Source organism: Apodemus sylvaticus, chromosome 4 (assembly GCF_947179515.1).
Source record: "Apodemus sylvaticus chromosome 4, mApoSyl1.1, whole genome shotgun sequence".
NCBI lineage: Eukaryota > Metazoa > Chordata > Mammalia > Rodentia > Muridae > Apodemus > Apodemus sylvaticus.
This window is the reverse complement of record NC_067475.1, coordinates 72073789-72099791: the sequence shown is the minus strand read 5'-3', so window position 1 is coordinate 72099791 and position 26003 is coordinate 72073789. Positions and strand designations below refer to the sequence as shown.

The window sequence follows — 26003 nt, the reverse complement described above, 5'->3', positions numbered from 1 at the left end:
AAATGCAAAAAGCTTGTAATCCAAAACATCCAGGAACTCTAGGACAAAATGGGAAGACCAAACTTAAGGATTATAGGAATAGAAGAAAGCGAGGATTTACATCTTAAAGACCCAATAAATATCTTCAACAAAATTATAAAAGAAAACTTCCTAACCTAAAGAAAGAGATGCCCATGAATATACAGGAAGCCTATAGAACTCCAAACAGATTGAATCAGAGCAGAAACTCCTCTGTGACATAATAATCAAAACACCAAATGTACTAAACAAAGAAAGAATATTAAAAGCAGTGAGAGAAAAAAGTCAAGTAATATAAAAAGGCAGAATTGCCAAAAGCAATATACAGATTCAATGCAATACCCATCAAAATCCCAACTCAATTCTTCACAGAGTTAGAAAGAGCAATTATCAAATTCATCTGGAATAACAAAAAACCCAGGATAGCTAAAACTATTCTCAGCAACAAAAGAAATTCTGGGGGAATCAGTATCCCTGACCTCAAGCAATACTACAGAGCAATAGTGTTAAAAACTGCATGGTATTGGTACAGTGACAGGCAGGAAGATCAATGGAACAGGATTGAAGATCCAGAAATGAACCCATACACCTATGGCCACTTGATCCTTGACAAAGGGGCTGAAAACATCCAATGGAAAAAAGATAGCCTTTTCAACAAATGGTGCTGGTTCAACTGGAGGTCAGCATGCAGAAGAATGCGAATTGATCCATCCTTGTCTCCTTGTACTAAGCTCAAATCCAAATGGATCAAGGACCTCCACATAAAGCCAGACACTCTGAAGCTAATAGAAAAGAAACTGAGGAAGACCCTTGAGGACATCGGTACAGGGAGAAAGTTTCTGAACAGAACATCAATAGTATATGCTCTAAGATCAAGAATTGACAAATGGGACCTCATAAAATTACAAAGTTTCTGTACGGCAAAGGACACCATCAAAAGGACAAATCGGCAACCAACAATTTGGGAAAAGATATTCACCAATCCTTCATCAGATAGAGGGGTAATATCCAATATATATAAAGAACTCAAGAAGTTAGACTCCAGAAAAACCAAACAACCCTATTAAAAAATGGGGTACAGAGTTAAACAAAGAATTCTCTCCTGAAGAACTTTGGATGGCGGAGAAACATCTTTAAAAAATGCTCAACTTCATTAGTCATTAGGGAAATGCAAATCAAAATAGCCCTGAGATTTCACCTTACACCAGTCAGAATGGCTAAGATTAAAAATTCAGGAGACAGCAGGTGTTGGAGAGGGTGTGGAGAAAGAGGAACACTCCTCCACTGCTGGTGGGGTTGCAAATTGGTACAACCACTCTGGAAATCAGTCTGGTGGTTCCTCCGAAAACTGGGCACCTCACTTCCAGAAGATCCTGCTATACCACTCCTGGGCATATACCCAGAGGATTCCCCACCATGTAATAAGGATACATGTTCCACTATGTTCATAGCACCATATTTATAATTGCCAGAAGTTGGAAAGAACCCAGGTATCCCTCAACAGAAGAGTGGATGCAAAAAATGTGGTATATCTACACAATGGAGTACTATTCAGCCATTAGAAACAATGAATCCATGAAATTCTTAGGCAAATGGATGGAGCTGGAGAACATCATACTAAGTAAGGTAACCCAGACTCAAAAGATGAATCATGGTATGCACTCACTAATAAGTGGATATTAACCTAGAAACCTGGAATACCCAAAACATAATCCACACATCAAATGAGGTACAAGAAGAACGGAGGAGTGGCCCCTTGTTCTGGAAAGACTCAGTGAAGCAGTATAGAGCAAAATCAGAACAGGGAAGTGGGAAGGGTTGGGTGGGAAAACAGGGGGAGGGAAGGGGACTGATGGGACTTTCGGGGAGTCGGGGTCCAGAAAAGGGGAAATCATTTGAAATGTAAATAGATATATCAATAAATTAAAAAAAAAAAAAAGAATTACACCAGCCTTCTCACCAGAGACTATGAAAGCCAGAAGAGCATGGGAAGATATCATACAGACCCTAAGAGAACATAAATGTCAGCCCAGACTACTATACCCAGCAAAACTTTCAATTACCATAGATGGTGAAAACAAGACATTCCATGACAAAAGCAAATTTGCACAGTATCTTTTGACAAATTTAGCTCTGCAAAGGATAATGGGTAGAAAATACCAACACAAGGCAGTGAACCACACTATAGAAAAATCTTTCATCATATAGATAATCTTTCATCAAACTCAATAGAAGATAGCCACACAACCAGAATGCCACCTTTAACTAAGAAGATAACACTAAGCAACAATCACTTTTCCTTAGTATCTCTTAATATCAATGCTATCAATTCCCCTATAAAAAGACATAGACTAATTGACCTGATATATAAACAGGACCCAACTTTTTGCTACATACAAGAAACCCACCTCAGTGACAAAGACAGGCACTGTTTAAGTGTCAAAGGATTGAAAACAATTTTCCAAGCAAATGGTCCCAAGAAACAAGCTGGAGTGGCTATTCTTATATTGGATAAAATTGACTTTCAACCAAAACTTGTCAAAAAAGATAAGGAGGGACACTTCACACTGGTCAAAGGAAAAGTCTACCAAGATGAACGCTCAATTCTGAACATCTATGCCCCAAATGTAAGGGCACCCACATTCATAAAAGAAACTTTACTAAAGCTCAAAGCACACATTGCACCCCACACAATAATAGTGGAAGACTTCAACACTCCACTGTCAAAAATGGACAAATCATGGAACAAGAAACTAAACAGAGATACAATAAAGCTAACTGAAGTTATGGACCAACTGGATCTAACAGATATTTATAGAACATTCCACCCTAAAGCAAAAGAATATGCCTTCTTCTCAGCACTTCATGGTACCTTCTCCAAAACTGACCATATAATTGTTCACAAAACAGGCCTCAATAGATATAGAAATATTGAAATTATTCCATGTAGCTTATCAGATCACCATGGCCAAAGGCTGGTCTTAAGCTAAAAAAAAAAAAAAAAAAAAAAGCAATGGAAAACACAAATACACATGGACTTTGAACAATGCTCTTCTCAATGAAAGCTTGGTCAAGGAAGAAATTTAAAAAGAAATTAAAGACTTTTTAGAATTCAATGAAAATTAAGACACATCATACCAAAATTCATGGGACACAATGAAAGCAGTGCTAAGAGGAAAACTCATAGTTCTGTGTGCCTCCAAAAAGAGAATGGAGAGAGCTTACACTAACAGCTTGACAGCGCACTTTAAGGCTCTAGAACAAAAGGAAGCAAATACCCCCAAGAGGAGTAGATGGCAGAAAATAATCAAACTTAGAGCTGAAATCAACCAAGCAGAAACAAAAAGAGCTATACAAAGAATCAACAAAACAAGGAGCTGGTTCTTGGAAAAAATCAACAAGATAGATAAACCCTTAGCCAGACTAACCAGGGGGCACAGAGACAGTATCCAAATAAAATCAGAAATGAAAAGGGAGACATAACAACCGAAACTGTGGAAATTAAAAAAATCAACAGATCCTACTACAAGAGTTATACTCAACAAAGTTTGAAAACCTGGATGAAATGGATAACTTTCTAGACACATACCAGGTGCCAATGTTACAACAAGATTAGATAAACCATCTAAATAGTCCCATAAGCCCTGAAGCAGCCATTAATAGTCTCCCTTCACAAAAAGCCCAGGACCAGATGGGTTTAGCAGGAAATTCTATCAGATCTTCAAAGAAGAGTTAATACCGATACTCTTCAAACTTTTCCATGAAATAAAAACTCAAGGAACACTACCTAACTCATTCTATGAAGCGACAGTCACACTTATACCTAAACCAAACAAAGACCAAACAAGGAAGGAGAACTTCAGACCAATCTCCCTCATGAACATTGATGCAAAAATACTGAACAAAATCCTGACCAAATGAATCCAAGAATGCATCAGAACTATAATCCGCCATGATCAGGTAGGCTTCATCCCAGGGATGCAGGGATGGTTCAATATACAGAAATCAGTCAATGTAATTCACTACATAAACAAACTAAAGGAAAAGAACCATATGGTCATTTCATTAGATGCTGAAAAGGCTTTTGACAAAATTCAGCATCCCTTCACGATAAAAGACTTGGAGAGATCAGGAATCCAAGGCCCATACCTAAACATAGTGAAAGCAATATACTGCAAACTGGTAGCCAACATCAAACCAAATGGAGAGAAACCTGAGGCAATCCCACTAAAATCGGGGACCAGACAAGGCTGCCCACTCTCTCCCTATCTATTCAATATAGTACTTGAAGTCCTAGCCAGAGCAATCAGGCAGCAAAAAGAAGTCAAAGAAATACAAATTGGAAAGGAAGAAGTCAAACTATCACTATTTGCAGATTATATGATAGTATACTTAAGTGACCCCAAGACTTCCACCAAAGAACACCTAAAGCTAATAAACAACTTCAGCAAAGTGGCTGGATATAAAATTAAGCAAATCAGTAGCCTTCCTCTACTCAAAGGATAAACAAAATGGGAAAGAAATTAGGGAAATGACACCCTTTACAATAGTCCCAAATAATATTTCTCACCTAGGTATGACCCTAACAAAGCAAGTGAAGGGTCTCTATGACAAGAACATTAAGCCTCTGAAGAAAGAAATTGAAGAAAGTCTCAGATGTAAAGATCGCCCATGTTCACGGATTGGCAGGATCAATATAGTAAAAATGGCCATCTTGCCGAAAGCAATCTACAGATTCAATGCAATCCCCATCAAAATTCTAAATCAATTCTTCATAGATCTAGAAAGAGCAATTCTCAAATTCATCTGGAATAGCAAAAATGATTCTCCATGACAAAAGATTCTGGGGGAATCGCCGTCCCTGACCTCAAGCTCTACCACAGAGCAATAGTGATAAAAACTGTTCGGTATTGGTATGCAAACAGGCAGTAAGATAAAAGGAATAGAATTGAAGACCCAGAAAAGAACTCACACATGTACGGTCACTTTATATTTGACAAAGGAGCTAAAAAAATCCAGTGGAAAAAAGACAGCATTTTTAACAAATGGTGCTGCAAATGGAGGTCTGCATGCAGAAAAATGCAAATCGACCCATTCTTATCTCCTTGCACAAAGCTCAAGTCCAAGTGGATCAAAGATCTACACATAAAATCAGACACACTGAAGCTTATAGAGGAGAAAGTGAGGACAAACCTTGAACACATGGGCACAGGGGAGAAGCTTCTGAACAGAACACCAATGGCTTATGCGCTAAGAACAAGAATTGACAAATTGGACCTCATAAAACTGCAAAGCTTCTGTAAGGCAAAGGACATAGTCAATAGGACAAAAACGGCAACCAACAAATTGAGAAAAGATCTTTACTAACCCTACATGCGATAGAGTGTGAATATCCAATGTATACAAAGAACTCAAGAAGTTAGTCTCCAGAGAATCAAATAACCCTATTAAAAATGGGGTACAGAGCTAAACAGGGAATTCTCACCTGAGGAAACTCAAATGGCTCTAAAGCACCTAAAGAAATGTTCAGCATCCTTAGTTATCAGGGAAATGCAAATTAAAACAACACTGAGATTCCACCTTACACCAATCAGAATGGCTAAGATGAAAAACTCAGAGGACAGCAGATGCTGGAGAGGATGTGGGGAAAGAGGAATACTTCTCCATTGTTGGTGGGAATGTAAGCTGGTAAAACCACTCTGGAAATCAGTTTGGCAATTGCTCAGAAAATTAGACACAGTACTTCCTGTGGACCCAGCTATACCACTTCTGGGCATATACTCAGAAGGTGCTCCTACATGTAATAAGAACACATGCTCCACTATGCCCATAGCTGCCTTATTTATAATAGCCAGAAGCTGGAAAGAACCCAGATGTCCCTCAACGGAGGAATGGATACAGAAACTGTGGGTTTATGTACACAATGGAGTAGTATTCAGCTATTAAAAACAATGAATTCATGAAATTCGTAGGCAAATGGATGGAACTCGAAAGTGTCATCCTGAGCGAGGTAACCCAGTCACAAAAGAACGCACATGGTATGTACTCACTAATAAGCGGATGCTAGTCCAAAAGCTCAAAATAAACAAGTTACAATTCACCCAGCACAGGAAGCTCAAGAAGAAGAAGGACTTAAGTGAGGGTGTTATGGTTCCTCTGAGAAAGGGAACAAAATACTCACAGGAGCAACAAGGGAGGCAATGTGTGGAGCAGAGTCTGAAATAAAGGCCAACCAGCGAGTGCCCTACCTGAGGATTCATCCTATAAACAGTCAACAAACCCCGACACTACAACTAGAAGGGCATACTAAAAGGAGCATGCCTTGGCTGTCTCCAGAGGGGCCCTGCTAGAGCCTTACAAATACAGAGGCAGAAACTAGCAACTAACTATTGGACTGGGCTTGGGGTCCCCAACAGAGGATCTGGAGGGTGGTCCGGAGGAGCTGAAGGGGTATGTAGGCCCATGGGAAGAACAATGACTTTGGACACCCAGACACCCCAAGACTCCCAGGGGTACACATACTTCCAGCCAAAAATGTGGCAGAGGAATGCCTTATTGGGCATCAGTGGGAGGAGTGGTCTTTGGTCAGGTAGAGGCCCCAACAAAAGGAACTGGACTGGGGCGGGGGAACTGGTGGGGGAGGTGGGACTGTGTAGAGGGGCATATACATGGAGGCAAGGTGTGAGGAGGGAGTAGAGAATCGTTGGGGAGGGGGGATTTTGGAAGGGGGGAAATTGGGAAAGGTTTTATCATTGGCAATGTAAATGAAGAAGATAATAAAAGAAGATTATAAAAAAATAAAAATAAAAAGAAGTGTGCTGTACACATTTGTGGATAGATGTGTTGATCACCTCATGGATTAAATGTCTACCACAGTTATCTGGTTTGGAATATCAGATTTATTTCTTTTTAAATATGGAATGCTTCATGAATTTGCATGTCATCCTTGCATGAGGACTATGCTAATCTTCTCTGTATCATTCCAATTTTAGCATATGCACTGCCAAAAGCAATCATTATTGTTAAAGTAACTAAAAAAAAATCAGGAACAGAAACACGGCAAAACAGTGTAAGAGGACCAGTGTCTCTTCTGGATGATCCAGATTAGGTTCCCAGCATCCACATGGTGTATCACAGTTACCTGGAGATGCAGATCCAGGGGATTTGACACCCAGTTTTGCCTCCATACACACTGCACAAAAATGGTAAACAGACAGACATATGTACAACCAAAACTTCAGTACGCATAGAGAAGTAAAGAAAATAAAGCAGAAAAAAAAATAGTTTTAAAAGAAAGGGAAGAAGAGCAGGAAGGAAGAAACTCTCAGTGGGGTTAAGAAGCAAGGACTTGGAAGGCTTTAGAGCGCTTCTCAGGGAACTTTATGATTCTTTCTCCTTTCCCTTCTCCCAATAGATCTTGAGCCTGTGAACAAGAAACACAGGATCTGATGATTAGGTCTGTAGTCCTGAACTCTGACTCCTGAACCTTTTCCAAGATGTTCATGTAGATACTCTGAGTGCTGAGCGTCAGTCACTAAGGTGTCCTACTGCTAGCTCCAGGCACAAGTTCTTGGGTCTCTGTGTATTGCAAACATGTGAGGAGTTGGAGGTAAGAGTTTTAGGGGAAGGAGGCAGGAGTAGTGATGAGAGAAAGCAGCCAGCTCCTGACTGACTGCAGACTAGTACCAAGGGAGATATTGTCTGTGAACTAGAGAACAGTACACAGGAAATCCCATTCTACAAAGCTGGCTCTTTCTCTTCCTTTCATGTGATTCCTTGGAGAAAAAAGGAAAAGAAAAAGTATCCTTACTTCAGATATGGACACCAATAGCAGATTAGAGTAATGATTCTCCCAGAGTTTAGCTTTGCAAACTAATATTTATTGGGCTTAAAGGGCAACTGGGCCATCACAATGTTCACCCAGCATAGGTGATGACTCATGAAAGCTGTATCCCTAAAGCTCCTTGTGTGACTTGAAGGCAGCTCCAGTGGCTGTAAAGTCTCATTCCCAGCAATCATTAGTACATATGTAAATCTTGGAGAGGGGTTTTGTGAATCCTCGAAATTTCAAGAGTTTCTTGGGCCCTTGTGTGTTTAATTCCTGAGTTTGAGTCTCAGAAAGAGCTATAAAATAATATGGGTACATGGTATTGAGTAGTGCCCAGTTTTGTTGTTTGGTTTAACTACGTTTCTTTGATGGATTGTTTGTTTGTTTCACTAGTGCCCACCCTGAACCTCAGCTGCATGTTGACTTAATCTGTTTCTGAGTATTATTGCCCATTAACAACATGTTCAAATAACAGAAGCCCAGCTCAAGGAGGATAGCCACAGAAGAGTGGTTAGATTTTAGACCCTCAAAGTTCATGAAAACTGGTTGTTTGAGGAGTGATAGGAAGTTTAGAGGCACAGTTATTTCCAGTATTAATTTCTGAATATTTACACATCTTTTTTTTTAGCACAAATTTGATGAAATGTGCTAACAGAGAGTGTTCCGCTAAAGAAAGCTGGAAAATAATACACACTCAGATGGGACTTGTGCCACCTCAAACATACCCAAAATGGCTGACAACCTTGCCCTTCCCTGCCATCCCCTAGCTAAAGCCCATTAGATTACATTTTTAGAACTAACTACCATTCCCTTATTTGGCCACTTCCTCCTCCTATGACAAACTACCAAGGTCCAGTTATCACAGTTTGAAAAGCAGCAATCAAAGAACCCCTTTTGGCAGCCTTCATTAAGATGTTTAGTCAAAATTGAATACCTCATCCTAACACTGGTTTTCTCCTTTTACTTTTATAAACTTCCATTAGCCTATGGACCACATCTCTTTCCTTTCTATCCAGACCTTTGTCCTTCTGGGACACATAAATCTCCTTTGTCCTGAGATCTTTCTCTTGTGTTGTCTTGAACAATACTAATCCTTACAACTAATATATTGAAAAGGAGGCAACTATCAGACCAACAACCTAACTTCATTTTAAGACACTTAAGAAAGAAAAGTAAACAAAGTTCAAGAATTAAAAAAAAAAGAAATATGGTATTCTATATTATCTAGAAGAGCAAAACATTATATATAGCCCAAATATCAACTAATAGGACATAGAATGAATATTAAAACCACAAGAAAAACTCTATAAAGTAAGACAATGAAAGTATTATACAGGTAACTTTGTCTCCATATAGATCAGCTTTTTAGAAACAGCTTTTTAAAACTTATTTTAATTTTTATTTTATGTTTGTGGGTATTTGGTCTGCATGTGTCTCTTCACCATTTACCTGCTTAGTACCCACAGAGGCCAGAAGAGGTGTCATGGGTGTCCTATATGATGTAACACTATTTACAGGCTATTGAGAGAGGCACCACATAGGTGCTGGAAATAAAACCACATCTTCAGAAAGAGCAGACAGAGATCTTAACCACTAAACTATCTCGCTAGCTCACCTTTCAGGAAGAATTTTTATTAAATGATTTCTTGAGGTTTTAAAAATAAGACCAGAACATGAGGCTATTCTTCTTGAATTACTTCAATTACACACTGTTTTGAGGGTTAAGAGGGAACTGGGAATGAATGTTATAGTGATTATAGATTTTGTTCTGATAGTAATAGAAATGTTTAAAAAAAAAAGTAGTGACAATAATTGTACCCTTTGAATATCCTATGTCTACCAAACTACACACCTTACAGAGATGGATTTTCTGACCTGTAATGACAGTCATGGTATGTATTGCGCATCTCTCCTCCAGGTTTACCTAAGTGTGACTCAAATCAGTGTCATTATGCTTGAATTGGCAAGTAGTTCTGCTCAGTTGGGAGGAAGGAGTCACCACTGACTTAGAAGGAATATGATCTGAACAGAATCAACTAAGGAGGTAAACCTGAAAGGCTGCAGGCCTCTATCATAGCACGTGTGGACATTAGTAAGTCCAGAACTCCTCCTAGCTCATCCTTCTAGACTGGCTGTTGCCTTCTATGGATTACAAGATACCAATTCCCTCTGAAATGGCACTTGTCCCATTTGGAACCCTGCAATGCAGTTCTCATATCCTTTGCTTTTCCAGGGAAGGACAGTTTCTTCTCCAGCATAAAAGACCCCATAGACAGGTTGGAATGAAGCATCTGAAAGTACAAACAGAAGATGGCTTGTATTTCATGAGAAGATTCTTGGCTGAGACTTTCTGAAGGGTTTGATGTGAAACTTGCCAAAACATGACAGAGGATACTTATCAAGTGTAGTTCCCAATAACTTAAGATTCTACCCACCTTTACAAAAATGGTGCCTGTCCTTGGTTCCCAGATGTATTTAATGCAATCCATGCTGCCTCGCTCATGATGTATTCTCTGTCAAGTGTGTTTAACTTAAAATGCAAAGAAAACAACAGCTTTCATGAAAGGATCTTCTTTAAGGAGAGCATGTACAAAATCTAGAAAGCTGGAGGTCTTCAAGAAAAGGGGTGGGAGGTCCTCAAGACAGTCACGTACAGAAACTGGGGAAACCTTAGCTCTCTCGGGCTCCTGTGACAAATGACCTCAGAGCAGCTAAGATGTATTTCTCACACATTCTTATAATTCAAATGTTCTCCTAGAATTTACTCTTTTTTTTCTCAGAGAAAAGTGCATTTTAATTTAGATTAGAATACAATGTCAGCATGTAGCCTTTAGTAGCCCGTTTAACCTTATTGAACCTCAGTTTCTTCAACTGAATGATAGGTATCTCTCTCATTGGATTAGTTAACAAAATAAATTAACTAATATTATACTCAATGCAATTCAAAATAGCACAAGTTGTATTTATATTTAACTCAGAGCGTCTTTGAAGGCAAACTTTGTCTTTCAAGGATGGATTTAAGACACTTGGTGGATTTACTCTCCTAATACTATAAAATTAGGGGTTAGAGTTTCCACATGAGTTTGAAAGAAATCAAATACCCATTCTACAACAGGAACACAGGCTAAACAGTATCCTACAGAAGATGATAGAAGGTTCTCTCACACCAGGATCTTAGACTAGAAAGCAGATAGGTCTTGTACATAGCCCAGAAATTCCTGAAAGTAGCTGCTAACTAAAATATGCCCTTCTTCTAATGGTGTATTTCCCAAGGCCTGGCACAATCAGCAAATCAAGGGAATGAGAAGCCATGTATTGCCCATTCTACATCCATCCACTGCATGTCAGTGGTAGGCCAGGTAGATACCAATTACCCTTTGTTGTGAGCACCTTCTTCAGGCAGGATAATGTTTATGGGCATCAAGCAATGCCAGTGAAATGTCCATTAAGAGAGAAATGGTGAATGGGGGTTCCTCAGTCTCCAATTATCACACTGAGCTGCTCTTTCCTTTAATAAAGTTAAATATTGCTGCACATATCTCTGAAGAAAAAGCTAATGACATTAGTGTCAAAGAAGAGAACTTCAAATGTGTGTGTGTGTGTGTGTGTGTGTGTGTGTGAGAGAGAGAGAGAGAGAGAGAGAGAGAGAGAGAGAGAGAGAGAGATCCTATTAAGAAATATTTTCTTCTCTAACATCAAGCAGTCATTTAGTCTCTGATTGTCACAGGAGAATAAAATAGTGGGAAAATATTACAGCTAGGGTATCATATAACAATCTAGATTTTATAAAGGTTTACAACTATATAAAGAACTCAGGAACACTTGTTTTTGTCCAAAAATACAAACATGTTTCATAAACTAAAATATAATTTAAACAGGTTATTAAATTTTGATCATGGGAGAAGCCACATCAGAACTCTGCCTCCCGCCAGTCAGTTACGAGGGCTCCATATTGGTTCTCGGTCGCCAGAGAAATCAGACTGAGGTACGCAAATATAACCCGAGACCAACATCGCGGGGGTCTAAGCCCGACGGGCGTTGGCCTGCACCCAGGCCCTGGGCTGATCGGGAGGGGGCCACCGGGGTACAAACCCGGCCAGGAGGTTTTTTTCCTCCCGGGCCGGCGCGCGCACCACCGCCATTTTGCCTAAGGGAAGCCAGGGAGACCTAGCAGGCAAAACCAAACCGGCTAACAGGCATAGCCCGAAGCGGACATAGCAGGGGTCTCAGACGGTCAGGCCCTGGACTGCCCCCAGGTCCTGGGCTGCTCGGCGAGCCATCTGTGTGCCGACCCAGCCAGGAGCTTGTTTGCCTGGGATGGCGCGCGCCTCCGCCATTTTGCCTACGGGAAGCCAGAGAGACCTAGCAGGCAAAACCAAACCAGCTAACAGGCATAGCCCAAGGTGGACATAGCAGGGGTCTCAGACGGTCAGGCCCTGGACTGCCCCCAGGCCCAGGACTGCTCGGTGGGCCATCTGTGTGCCGACCCAGCCAGGAGGTTGTTTATCGGGGCTGTTTGCGTACCACCACCATTTTGCCTACGGGAAGCCAGAGAGACCTAGCAGGCAAAACCAAACCGGCTAACAGGCATAGCCCGAGGCGGACATAGCAGGGGTCTCAGACGGTCAGACCCTGGACTGCCCCCAGGTCCTGGGCTGCTCGGTGGGCCATCTGTGTGCCGACCCAGCCAGGAGCTTGTTTGCCAGGGCCAGCGCACACCGCCGCCATTTTGCCTACGGGAAGCCAGAGAGACTAGCAGGCAAAACCAAACCAGCTAACAGGCATAGCCCAAGGCGGACATAGCAGGGGTCTCAGACGGTCAGGCCCTGGGCTGCTCGTTGGGCCATCTGTGTGCTGACCCAGCAAGGAGGTTGTTAGCCCAGCAGACTCTCCCAGCACTCTCAGGGAACTCGCGCACGCCACCATCCTAGCCACCAGACACACCCAATTAACACCCACAGCTGAGGGGAACTTTGCACCGACATTGGCCTGCCAGGCTTTTGCCTAGACTCAGGGCCTGAGCAGCTAGGCTAGCCTTGTGTGCACCAACCCGGTTGGGAGTTCTGCTGCCCAGATCAGCCTGGGCGGCATCTCCAAGTCCTGCAAGTGGCTAGCTGGGTTTCCAGGCGGCCAGCTGGGAGAAGTCAGTGTGCTCCAGTGAATCCAGCGGACCCCAGCGGGAGCCTTTGGGTGCCTGCTTTGGGATCTGAACAGCCTGGGCAGCAGCACCCTGTCTACAAGCAGTGCAGGAGGTAAGCTGTGCACCAGAGGCCAACTGGGAAGGGGCAGCTTGCACTGGTGAGTCCAGCACTGACAAGACAAACTAACACCAGTGAGAACTAGATGGCAAAAGGCAAACGCAGGAACGTCACTAACAGAAATCAAGGCAATATGGCAACATCTGAACCCAATTCTCCTCTACCAACATGTCCTGGATACCCCATCACACCAGTAAAACAAGATTTGGATTTAAAATCACTGGTCATGATGCTGGTACAGGAACACATGAAGGACACACTTAAAGAAATTCAGGAGAAAATGGATCAAAAGTTAGAAGCCCTTGCAAGGGAAACACAAAAATCATTGAAAGAAATCCAGGAGAATACAAAAGCCAACAAGGAGGAAATGCAAAAAACACTTAAAGAAATACAGGAGAACTTTGGTCAACAGGCTGAGGTCATAAAAGACGAAACACAAAAATCTCTTAAAGAAATACAGGAGAACTTTGGTCAACAGGCTGAGGTCATGAAAGACGAAACACAAAAATCTCTTAAAGAATTACAGGAAAGCACAAACAAGCAAGAGAAGGAGCTAAGCAAAACCATCCAGGATCTAAAATCAGAAGTAGAAACAACTAAGAAAACTCAAAGGGAGACAACTTTGGAGATAGAAAGCCTTGGGAAGAAATCAGGGGACAGAGATGCAAATATCAACAACAGAATACAAGAGATAGAAGAAAGAATCTCAGATGCTGAAGATTCCATAGAAACCATGGACTCAACAGTTAAAGAAAATGCAAAATGCAAAAAGCTTGTAACCCAAAATATCCAGGAAATCCAGGACACAATGAGAAGACCAAACCTAAGGATTATAGGCATAGATGAGAGTGAAGATTTACAACTTAAAGGGCCAGCAAACATCTTCAATAAAATTATGGAAGAAAACTTCCCTAACCTAAAGAAAGAAATGCCCATGAATATACAAGAAGCCTACAGAACTCCAAACAGACTGGACCAGAACAGAAATACTTCCCGTCACATAATAATCAAAACACCAAATGTTCTAAACAAAGAAAGAATATTAAAGGCAGTAAGAGAAAAAGGCCAAGTAACATATAAAGGAAGACCTATCAGAATCACAGCAGACTTTTCACCTGAGACTATGAAGGCTAGAAGGTCCTGGGCAGATCTCATGCAGACTCTAAGAGAACACAAATGCCAACCAAAACTACTATATCCAGCAAAACTCTCAATCACCATAGATGGAGAAACTAAGATATTTCATGACAAAACCAAGTTTACCCAATATCTATCCACAAACCCGGCCCTAAAAAGGATAATAGGAGGACAACACCAATACAAGGAGGGAAACTTCACCCTGGAAAAAGCAAGATAGTAACCTTTCATCAAACCCAAAAGAAGTTAAGCATTCAAATTTAAAAAATAACGTCAAAAATGATAGGAAGTAAGAATCACTATTCCTTAATATCTCTTAACATCAATGGACTTAATGCCCCAATAAAAAGACACAGACTAACTGACTGGATATGTAAACAGGACCCTACATTTTGCTGCTTACAGGAAACACACCTCAGGGTCAAAGACAAACACTGCCTTAGAGTAAAAGGCTGGAAGACAATTTTACAAGCAAATGGTCTCAGGAAACAAGCTGGAGTAGCCATTTTAATATCAGATAAAATTGACTTTCAACCCAAAGTCATCAAAAGAGACCCTGAGGGACACTTCTTGCTGGTCAAAGGAAAAATACAAAAAGAAGAACTGTCAATCCTGAACATCTATGCCCCAAATGCAAGGGCACCCTCTTTCGTAAAAGAAACTTTATTAAAACTAAAAGCACACATTGCACCTAACACAATAATTGTGGGTGACTTCAACACTGCACTTTCCTCAATGGACTGATCAGGAAAACAAAAACTAAACAGGGACACAATGAAACTAATTGAAGCTTTGGACCAATTAGATTTAACAGACATATATAGAACATTCTATCCTAAAACAAAAGGATATACCTTTTTCTCAGCACCTCATGGTACCTTCTCCAAAATCGACCATATAATTGATCACAAGAGAGACCTCAACAAATATAAGAAGATAGAACTAATCCCATGCCTCCTATCTGATCACTATGGACTAAAAGTGGTCTTCAATAGCAACAGAAACAACAGAAAACCCACATACACGTGGAAACTGAACAATACTCTACTCAATGATACCTTGGTCAAGGAAGAAATAAAGAAAGAAATTAAAGACTTTTTAGAACACAATGAAAATGAAAACACAACATACCCAAATCTATGGGACACAATGAAAGCAGTGCTAAGAGGAAAACTCATAGCCCTGAGTGCCTCCAAAAAGAAAATGGAGAGAGCATACATTACCAACTTAATGACACACCTGAAAGTCCTAGAACAAAAAGAAGCTATTTCGCCCAGGAGGAGTAGAAGGCAGGAAATCATCAAACTCAGGGCCGAAATCAATCAAGTAGAAACAAAGAGAACCATACAAAAAATTAACAAAACCAGGAGCTGGTTCTTTGAGAAAATCAACAAGATAGATAAACCCTTAGCCAGACTGACCAAAGGGCAGAGAGAAAGTATCCAAATTAACAAACTTAGAAATGAAAAGTGAGATATAACAACGGAAACTGAGGAAATCCAAAAAATCATCAGATCCTACTACAAGAGCCTGTACTCAACACAACTGGAGAATCTGGAGGAAATGGACAATTTCCTTGACAGATACCAAATACCAAAATTAAATCAGGACCAACTAGACCATCTAAACAGTCCCATAATGCCTAAAGAAATAGAAGGAGTCATAGAAAGTCTTCCAACCAAAAAAAGCACAGGACCAGATGGCTTCAGTGCAGAATTCTACCAGACCTTCAAAGAAGAGTTAACACCAATACTCTTCAAACTATTCCACAAAATAGAAACAGAAGGAACACTACCCAATTCCTTCTACGAAGCCACAATTACGCTGATACCAAAGCCACAAAAAGATCCAACAAAGAAAGAGAACTTCAGACCAATTTCCCTTATGAACATCAATGCAAAAATACTCAATAAAATTCTTGCCAACCGAATCCAAGAACACATCAAAACGATCATCCACCATGATCAAGTAGGCTTTATCCCGAGAATGCAGGGTTGGTTCAATATACGGAAATCCATCAATACAATCCACTACATAAACAAACTCAAAGAACCAAACCACATGGTCATTTCATTGGATGCTGAAAAAGCATTTGACAAAATTCAGCATCCTTTCATGCTTAAAGTCTTGGAGAGAACAGGAATTCAAGGCCCATACCTAAACATAGTAAAAGCAATATACAGCAAACCGGTAGCCAGCATCAAACTAAATAGAGAGAAACTTGAAGCAATCCCACTGAAATCAGGGACCAGACAAGGCTGCCCCCTTTCTCCTTATCTTTTCAATATTGTACTTGAGGTACTAGCTCGGGCAATTCGACAACATAAGGAGGTCAAAGGGATACAAATTGGAAAGGAAGAAGTCAAACTATCATTATTTGCAGACGACATGATCGTCTACCTAAGTGACCCAAAGAACTCCACTAGAGAGCTCCTACAGCTGATAAACTACTTCAGTAAAGTGGCAGGTTATAAAATCAACTCAAGCAAATAAGTGGCCTTCCTATACTCAAAGGATAAGCAGGCTGAGAAAGAAATTAGGGAAATGACCCCCTTCACAATAGCCTCAAACAGTATAAAGTATCTTGGGGTGACTCTTACCAAACATGTGAAAGATCTGTATGACAAGAACTTCAAGACTCTGAAGAAGGAAATGGAAGAAGACCTCAAAAAATGGGAAAACCTCCCATGCTCATGGATTGGTAGAATCAATATAGTTAAAATGGCCATTCTGCCTAAAGCACTATACAGATTCAATGCAATACCCATCAAAATCCCAACTCAATTCTTCACAAAGTTAGAAAGAGCAATTATCAAATTCATCTGGAACAACAAAAAACCCAGGATAGCTAAAACTATTCTCAGCAACAAAAGAAAATCTGGGGGAATCAGTATCCCTGACCTCAAGCCATACTACAGAGCAATAGTGTTAAAAACTGCATGGTATTGGTACAGTGACAGGCAGGAGGATCAATGGAACAGGATTGAAGATCCAGAAATGAACCCACACACCTATGGCCACTTGATCCTCGACAAAGGGGCTGAAAACATCCAATGGAAAAAAGATAGCCTTTTCAACAAATGGTGCTGGTTCAACTGGAGGTCAGCATGCAGAAGAATGCGAATTGATCCATCCTTGTCTCCTTGTACTAAGCTCAAATCGAAATGGATCAAGGACCTCCACATAAAGCCAGACACTCTGAAGCTAATAGAAAAGAAACTGGGGAAGACCCTTGAGGACATCGGTACAGGGAGAAAGTTTCTGAACAGAACACCAATAGCGTATGCTCTAAGAGCAAGAATTGACAAATGGGACCTCATAAAATTACAAAGTTTTTGTAAGGCAAAGGACACCATCAAGAGGACAAATCGGCAACCAACAAATTGGGAAAAGATCTTCACCAATCCTACATCAGATAGAGGGCTAATATCCAATATATATAAAGAACTCAAGAAGTTAGACTCCAGAAAACCAAACAACCCTATTAAAAAATGGGGTACAGAGTTAAACAAAGAATTTTCACCTGAAGAACTTCGGATGGCGGAGAAGCATCTTAAAAAATGCTCAACTTCATTAGTCATTAGGGAAATGCAAATCAAAACAACCCTAAGATTTCATCTTACACCAGTCAGAATGGCTAAGATTAAAAATTCAGGAGACAGCAGGTGTTGGAGAGGGTGTGGAGAAAGAGGAACACTCCTCCACTGCTGGTGGGGTTGCAAATTGGTACAACCACTCTGGAAATCAGTCTGGCGGTTCCTCTGAAAACTGGGCACCTCACTCCCAGAAGATCCTGCTATACCACTCCTGGGCATATACCCAGAATACTCCCCACCATGTAATAAGGATACATGTTCTACTATGTTCATAGCAGCCCTATTTGTAATTGCCAGATGCTGGAAAGAACCCAGGTATCCCTCAACAGAAGAGTGGATGCAAAAAATGTGGTATATCTACACAATGGAGTACTATTCAGCCATTAGAAACAATGAATTCATGAAATTCTTAGGCAAATGGATGGAGCTAGAGAATATCATACTAAGTGAGGTAACCCAGACTCAAAAGGTGAATCATGGTATGCACTCACTAATAAGTGGATATTAACCTAGAAAACTGGAATACCCAAAACATAATCCACACATCAAATGAGGTACAAGAAGAAAGGAGGAGTGGCCCCTGGTTCTGGAAAGACTCACTGAAACAGTCTAGGGCAAAACCAGAACGGGGAAGTGGGAGGGGGTGGGTGGGAGGACAGGGGAAGAGAAGGGGGCTTGCGGGACTTTCGGGGAGTGGGGGGCTATAAAAGGGGAAATCATTGGAAATGTAAATAAATTATATCAAATAAAAAAAAGACAAAAAAAAAGACAAAAAAAAAAACATAGGCCGATGAATAAAATTGTAATGATATTTATGAAACACCGAGGCCTTGACTCAGAAAAAAAAAAAAAAAAAAAAAAAGACTGTTAAAAAAAATGGTCCAGTTCTGTAATTTGACAGATAATAAAACTGTACCTGTATTAGTCAAAAAAAAATTTTGATCATGGTCTTTTCTGTGCATTTTTTTACTTTGTTTTGTGGGGTCGTGTCTCCATGTATACCTATGTGCCACATATATGTTTCATGTCCAAGAGGTCGGAGGAGGCATCGAATCTTCTGGAGATGGATTGCAAGCAGTTCTCAATATCCATGTGGGTACTAGGAATCAAATCTAGGTCTTCAGCAAGAGCAACAAGTACTGATAAGTAATGAGCCAATTCTACAGTCCCATTGGTCAGATTCTTTTGGTAGCTTTTTGTTGTTGTTCATTAAAACAATAGGTAACAAATGGTAAACTCAGGGATAACTTGCAAGGTGATTTAAGTAGATCAGTCTCATATAAGTTAAACTAAATTGTTGTCAACAAACAACTGTCAACTTGACTCAACCTCCCTCTTCACCAGAAACCCTATGATGAGATTTCTGAGTTCAATGAGATCTTCTTGGGGATTGCTATCATCTCAACAAGGTCTTGGATCTACTTTGACATTTTTTACCTACACTTCTTATCTTTGAAGTTCAAAAATATAACCATTGTCTATATCCAGATAGGGCAGGATACTCTGGATTACATGTAAGGTGAAGCAAGGTTCACACCACGGACCATGCACTAAAGCCTGATGACATAGCATGTAGGTAGATTACAGCATATGATATATGGCTCTATATTTACAACTGTGTGTATTCATACTTTCATTTCTTTCCTAATAGGTCATAATCCACCCAAGTAGAAAACATACCATAGTAACCCATCTTATGACTACACAGACAAGACTAGCGCAGAGAGCTTGTATTTAAGAATATAAACAGAGTAAATATGGTAAAGATGACAGAAAAACAGTCTCATATCTTCTTGTTACTAGGCAGACCTGAGTGAGAAGTCAAACAGAGAGACCAAAATGTACTGGTTCCCTACTGATGGTAATTGTAGTAGGAACACAGAAAGATGATGAATGGATGGTCCTGGCTCTGTCACCTCCTCTGTTATGAAAGCAGCAGCATGCTTGGGCTGTGCATCACACACCTGTCAAGGATAAAAGGGCTGCTGCCCTGCACCATTCAGCACAGCCTCTTCAGCGCAGCCTTCGTCTCCTGCCTTTGCTGTATCTGGTGAGTACCTAACTAGAGACAGGGCCTCAGCTAAGAGAGTATGGAAATTAGAAACTGGATTTGATTGGGGTGAAAGAAACAGAGGTGTCTAGTTGGAGACAGCAAGAAGAGGACAAGCCAGGGAGAGACGGGGAGGAAAAGACTGAGAGGAGCCTCTGTGGGTGCATCAGGACCTGTGACACACCAGAATCCTAGCTCTCAGGTCTGCGTGCACTCTCCTGAGAGGTATACATCAACCCAGAGGATTCTCCATAGGATAATTATCACTTTACCTTTATTTGCTACTATTTAGCAGAGAGCTACTTAGAAGTATCACTGTCCCTTACTAAAAACAGGGCTAAAAGACAATGTCTTGCAGGTCATGGAGATCAGTTACCCTTTGCCTTTTTAAAGTTCAGTATTCTGAGTGCATTTACTAGGGATGCATGCTGGTCTGATAGTCTTGAGAATACTATATTCAGATGTCTACTTCCAGGTTGCTGTTTATTTCATAGAGATCTTGGCTTTGAAAACAGATAGTTAATAGGAGGGGTGTATTTGACAGACTGTCAGTAGACATTCACCAGAAGCTTCTCTATAATGTTTCTATTGTACTCTTCTAGGTCAAGTTCCTGCCAAGATGTCCTGCCAGCAGAGCCAGAAGCAGTGCCAGCCTCCTCCCAAGTGCCCCTCCCCAAAGTGCTCCCCAAAATGTCCCCCAAAGAGCACAGCACAGTGTCTGCCTGCAACATCTTCCTGCTGTGCTACAAGCTCTGGGGGCTGCAGTGTCCCCAGCTCTGAGGGAGGCTGCTGCCTGAGCCACCACAGGCGCAGGTCCCACAGATGCAGGCGCAGGAGCTCCAGTTCCTGTGACCGTGGCAGTGGTCAGCAGTCTGGGGGCTCAGGCTGTGGCCACAGCTCTGGGGGCTGCTGCTAACCTGGAGCATGATGCTGGCGTAAGAGACTCTGGAGGAAACAAGCATCCCAGGTGTCAAGGAAAGCCCAACCTGTCTTGTCTTGTCTGATCCCAGAAGCCCTTCTCTGCCTGTCTGATGTCCAGGGCCCTTGTTCCCATCCTTCCTGTGGAATGTCAGTGCCCAACCCTGATTCTGGACAAGAATAAAGTTTCTATTCCTATACACTGGTGTGTCACTGTCATTGTTCCCTGTCCCTCCTCAGGCTACAGGTATGTGCCCCTCCTCTCTAACTCTTATTTCCAGCACTATACACATCCAGAGAATTAAAAAGAAAAAGAAAAGAAAGAAATCATAGCTCTACACCAGAAAAAGTTTAGAGGTCTATCAGAAATATTAATCTTCACTTGATTTTAAACAGCAGAGGAGGAAATGGACAGGACTGGAGTCCCTAACAAGGAATGGTATAGCATGCAACATGTGAAGTGTGTATTCACCTCATGGTGGAAACCTAAGCTTACTGTGAGGAGCTACTGTCTGCTTTGATGAGTGATTTCTAGCATCTAATTAGAAAACACTGACTTTGCAGTTAGGTAAGTGTTCAAATAGAGTAGCCATTCTTTTAAGTAGGGATGTCACGGCTTTCTGAGGGGTGTCTAGAAATACCCGTAGGCAATTTTGGCTGTAAAAAAAAAATGGGCTTCAGGTGAGGAAAATGCAAGTTAAATCCACCATTAGGTTCCATCTCACCTAAGTCATTATGGCTCAGATGAAGAAAATAAATGACAATATAATGTTGTGGAGAAGAGTAAAAGTGATGGAAATAAAAAGGAAATATTATGTAGCCACTGTACAGGCCAGAGTTTAAGTTCTTCAACAATCAAAAACAGAATCAGAATGTAACTTAGCGATACTGCTTCTGGACACATACATAGAAGAAATATTATCCAACCACAGAGATAGTTACACATCCTTGTTTATTACCCATTCACAGAGCAAGGAAATGGAGCCAGCATAGATGCCCATCAACAGAAGAGTGGATAATTAAAAAGTGTAATGTGTTTCACAGTGGAATTTTACTTACCTGTAAAGAAGATTGAAATTGTGAAATCTGCAAGAAAATAAATGGATCTATAATATATCATAAGAAGTAATGTCACCCAGACACAGAAAGACAAACTCTACCTCTCCCACATATGAAGATATATTTCATGTTTGTGTGTATGTTTTTGAAAGAAATGAGTGTGGTTGGTTTAGCCTATGAAACTAGATCGAAATCATGAAATAAGAACAAGACCTGGTAGGAAATAAGGGCAACAAAAGGAGACACAACGTGACGGTGGAAAAGAAAGGAGAGCGGTGAGAGGAAGAGCAGGTGTCATGGAGAGGAGGACAGAGAACTAGAGTTTGTTGATTTTGACATAATTAAAAATAAATATTTGTATGCAAATACAAATTTTTAATTAAGATAATTTTGTACTTATGTTGTTGCTCACTTTTGTGGGGAGAAGCAAGGGATATCCCTAAGCATCTTACAAGTCACAGGCTAGCACCTATAGCAAGAAATATCCATTACAAGACACCAGTAACAGAAGGAGTAAAAACTTCCAAATCAGTAGATAAGTGGGAACAATGGTACAGGAAGTAAGACACACAACAAACTCTAGCGGAGAGGTCAGTTGAGGAAATTAAGTTAAAACAGAGTAAGTCCAGAGGACAGAGGGAGCTGAGGATTTAGAAAAGGAGAACATGACAGGTGTGAATACCAGGCAGTTAGAACAAGTGGGAGGGGAACAGAAAAATGCAGGTCATATTAGGGATTTATTTAAGTGTCTGATCAATAGTTCCCTAGAGCTTCTCATGTGAGAAACTCCTAAGAGATAAAGACTCAATTTTGTAAATAACCTGTAAGGTCATTTCTCTGAAAGGCTACATATCTTACAATGGAGAAACTGCTTTGTCCCAAAACACAGGATTTACAGCTCATAAATCCCTGCTCTTAGTCACTTGGCACCTGACCCTCCCTTGAAATTTTTCAAAATCTCTGCAGAAACAATGATCTTTTATTTAGCCTCTGTCAAGTTCAATTCTCTTATCTTTAAATTTTTATATTGAGAACTAATACCTTAATATATAACTTAAACTCCCCTTTTAATAATCTGGCTCTCACATTTGGAACCTAGAATGTTGGTTCTGTCACTAGTCTCATGCACCTGCCAGACTCTAAAAATTATTACTGTAAAAGAACAGTTCACAAAACCCATAAAATTATAGAGATTTTTCTAATTTAAAAACCAAGACTGGAAAATACCTGATTATTTTCATTCCAAGATCCAAGGACTCAGGTTTTTTTTTTATCTTTATAATATAATGAAGAAAATAGTTCCCAAAGAATGACATGAGACATTCCTGGACAGGTTCTTTTGGGATCCACTCTCTAGAAGAACCCAACTCCCTAAAATGGGACCCTCAGCTGCCATGATTAAATCTATGACCACAAGATGCTCATGACTCACTACTGGAAAAACTGTGGGGGTACCCCTTCATTCTGGCCCAGAATGCTGTTATTGATAAATTATCACTGAATCCAAGTCAGCACGGAAAGGTGGGCTGGGAGCTGCCACCATGTCTATAGTGTGCTGCCCTGTGGAACAAGAGGCATGAACCCAGAACCAGTGAACACTCAGAACCACCAAAAAGTGGAAAAGAGAACCACTGTGTGGATTAGTGGCTGTAATTCATGTTCCATGTGTCTGGTTCAGGATCAGAAGGAAATGTATCTCTAATGTTAAGAGGAAAATTTGACAAAGCGAATTTAAATGCACCTTGCATGGTGTCACTACATTATGTCATCACCACTGTCACCTGTACACAAAATCACTGCTACATTTATTTGCTATTAATCAGCTGATTCCCTCTCTGTATCCCAACCCAAATGAGTTAGCTCCTTGTATGACCTAGGTCTGAAGCTTAGAGATATGCAAAGTAGCAGACTCACAAGTTGTTGAGGAGCTGTTGATTAGGTCTTGATCTGACATCTGAACTAAGCTGTGCTTTTGCCACACAGTGGCCGTGTCTCTCCCGGAACACCCATTCCTTAAGGAAGTCTTACCCATAGAGATCAGGATGTAAAGGGCAAATGCTGGGCTCCTGAATGAGCATTTTTACTGAGAGTATTCTTCCGCTTTTACTATGCATAAAATTTTGCTCTCAGAAGTGAGCTCTATCTGCGTTTCATGCACTACTCTCAGTGTCCCAGAACAGACTATCCTCCCCCTCTTTGGTGGGTGGAGTTTCTCATCCCACTGTTCCTTCTGCATTCCCAACACTGTCATCTCTGACAAGCTGCTGACCTCATCTCAGGCACTCCCAGGTGACATTAAATGATGACATCCCAACACATAGGGCAGCAAAATACTGATACCTGTGAACTCTTGACTAAACCTGATTACTCCTCAGGTGTTCAACTGTGAGCTTGTCATTCGATGCAGTCACTTGATTAACTGACTGTCTGCCCTGTTACACCAGAAGTTATTCACCCAGAACTGTGCCATATACATTTGTGGTTAGATGTGTTCATCACGTCATAGGTTAAATGTCTATCACAGTTATATGTACATTTGTATCAGTCTGATTTCTGTTTCATATAAAACTACATGAATTTTCATGTCATCCTTGCACAGGAACTATGCTAATCGTCTGTGTATCATTCTAATTTTAGCATATTTGCTACTAAAAACAAACATTATTTTTGAATAACTAAAGAAAATCGGGGCCAGAAAGAAGGCACAACAGTGTAAGAGTGCTAGCTGCTCTTCCAGATGGTCCAGGATTAATTTCCAGCGTGCACATGCTGAATTACAATTATCTGTAGATGCAGTTCCAGTGGGTTGACATCTCCTTTTTGCCTCCATGTACAATGTACACAGATGTACACAGACACATATGTACAACCAAAACTTTAGTATACATAGAAAAGTAAAGAAAATAAACCAGAAAAAATAGTTTTAAAAGAAAGGGAAGGAGAGCAGGAAGGAAGAAGCTCTCAGTGGGGTTAAGAAGCAAGGACTTGGAAGGCTTTAGAGCACTTCTCAGGGAACTTTATGCCTCTTTCTCCTTTCCCTGCTTCCAAAAGATCTTGAGTCTGGGAACAAGAAACAGAGGATCTGATGATTAGGTCTGTAGTCCTGGACTCTGACTCCTGAATCTTTCCCCAAGATGTTCATGTAGATACTCTGGGGGGCTGAGCGTCAGTCACTAAAGTGTCCTACTGCCAGCTCCAGGCACAAGTCCTTGGGTCGCTGGGTATTGCAAACATGTGAGGAGTTGGAGGAGTTGAAGGTAAGTGTTTTAGGGGAGGGAGGCAGCAGTAGTAATGAGAGAAAGCAGCCATCTCCTGACTGACTGCAGACTAGTACCAAGGGAGATTATGTCTGTGAACTAGAGGGCAGTACACAGGAAATCCCATTCTACAACGCTGGCTCTTTCTCTGCCTTCCATGTGATTCATTAGGGGGAAAAAAGAAAAACAAAAAGCATCCTTACTTTAGATATGCACACCAATAGCAGATCAATGTAATGATTCTCCCAGAGTTCAGCTTTGCAAACTAATATTTATTGGGCCTAAAGGGCAGCTTGGCCATCACAATGTTCACCCAGCATAGGTATAGTTCATGAAAGCTGTATCCCTACAGCTCCTTGACTTTATCCTGTGACTTGCAGGCAGCTCCAGTGCCTGTAAAGTCTCATTCCCAGCAATCATTACTACCTATGTAAATCTTGGAGAGGGGTTTTGTGAATCTTGGAAATTTCAAGAGTTTCTTGGACCCTTGTGTGTTTAATTCCTGAGTTTGGGTCTCAGAAAGAGCTAAGAAATAATGCATGAAGAGAATGTTGATTGTCTTAACTTGGTTTGTTTGTCCATTTGTTTCTGTACACGCCCACACTGGACATTGGCCGCATAGACATTTAAACTGTTTCTGAGTATCATTGCCCTCTAGCGACAGGCACAAATAACAGGAGCACATATCATGGAGGTTAGCTCCAGGAGAGTGATTAGATTTCAGTCCCTCACAGAAGTTCATGAAAACTGGTTGTTTGAGGAGTAATAGGGAGTTTAGAGACACAGTTCTTCCCAGTGTTAATTTCTAAATATATATATATATATATACACACATCTTATTTAGTACAAATCTGATGAATAATGCCAACAAAGAATGTTTCC

The 26003-nt window shown here is 40.8% G+C and overlaps 1 protein-coding gene and 2 non-coding genes across 3 annotated transcripts; 1 reads left to right on the top strand and 2 right to left on the bottom strand.

Moving 5' to 3' along the window:
• Positions 1 to 6927: 6927 nt before the first annotated feature.
• Positions 6928 to 7031, bottom strand: LOC127683823 (U6 spliceosomal RNA). Its single transcript, XR_007977625.1, has one exon. It is a non-coding gene; the product is annotated as a U6 spliceosomal RNA (small nuclear RNA).
• Positions 7032 to 20506: 13475 nt separating this feature from the next.
• LOC127682263 (late cornified envelope protein 3D-like) lies at positions 20507 to 20803 on the top strand. Its single transcript, XM_052178638.1, has one exon. The coding sequence runs from the start codon at positions 20507 to 20509 to the stop codon at positions 20801 to 20803; it is 297 nt and encodes a 98-aa protein (XP_052034598.1).
• Positions 20804 to 24418: 3615 nt separating this feature from the next.
• On the bottom strand, positions 24419 to 24522 carry LOC127683836 (U6 spliceosomal RNA). The gene has a single exon (XR_007977636.1). It is a non-coding gene; the product is annotated as a U6 spliceosomal RNA (small nuclear RNA).
• Positions 24523 to 26003: the final 1481 nt, after the last annotated feature.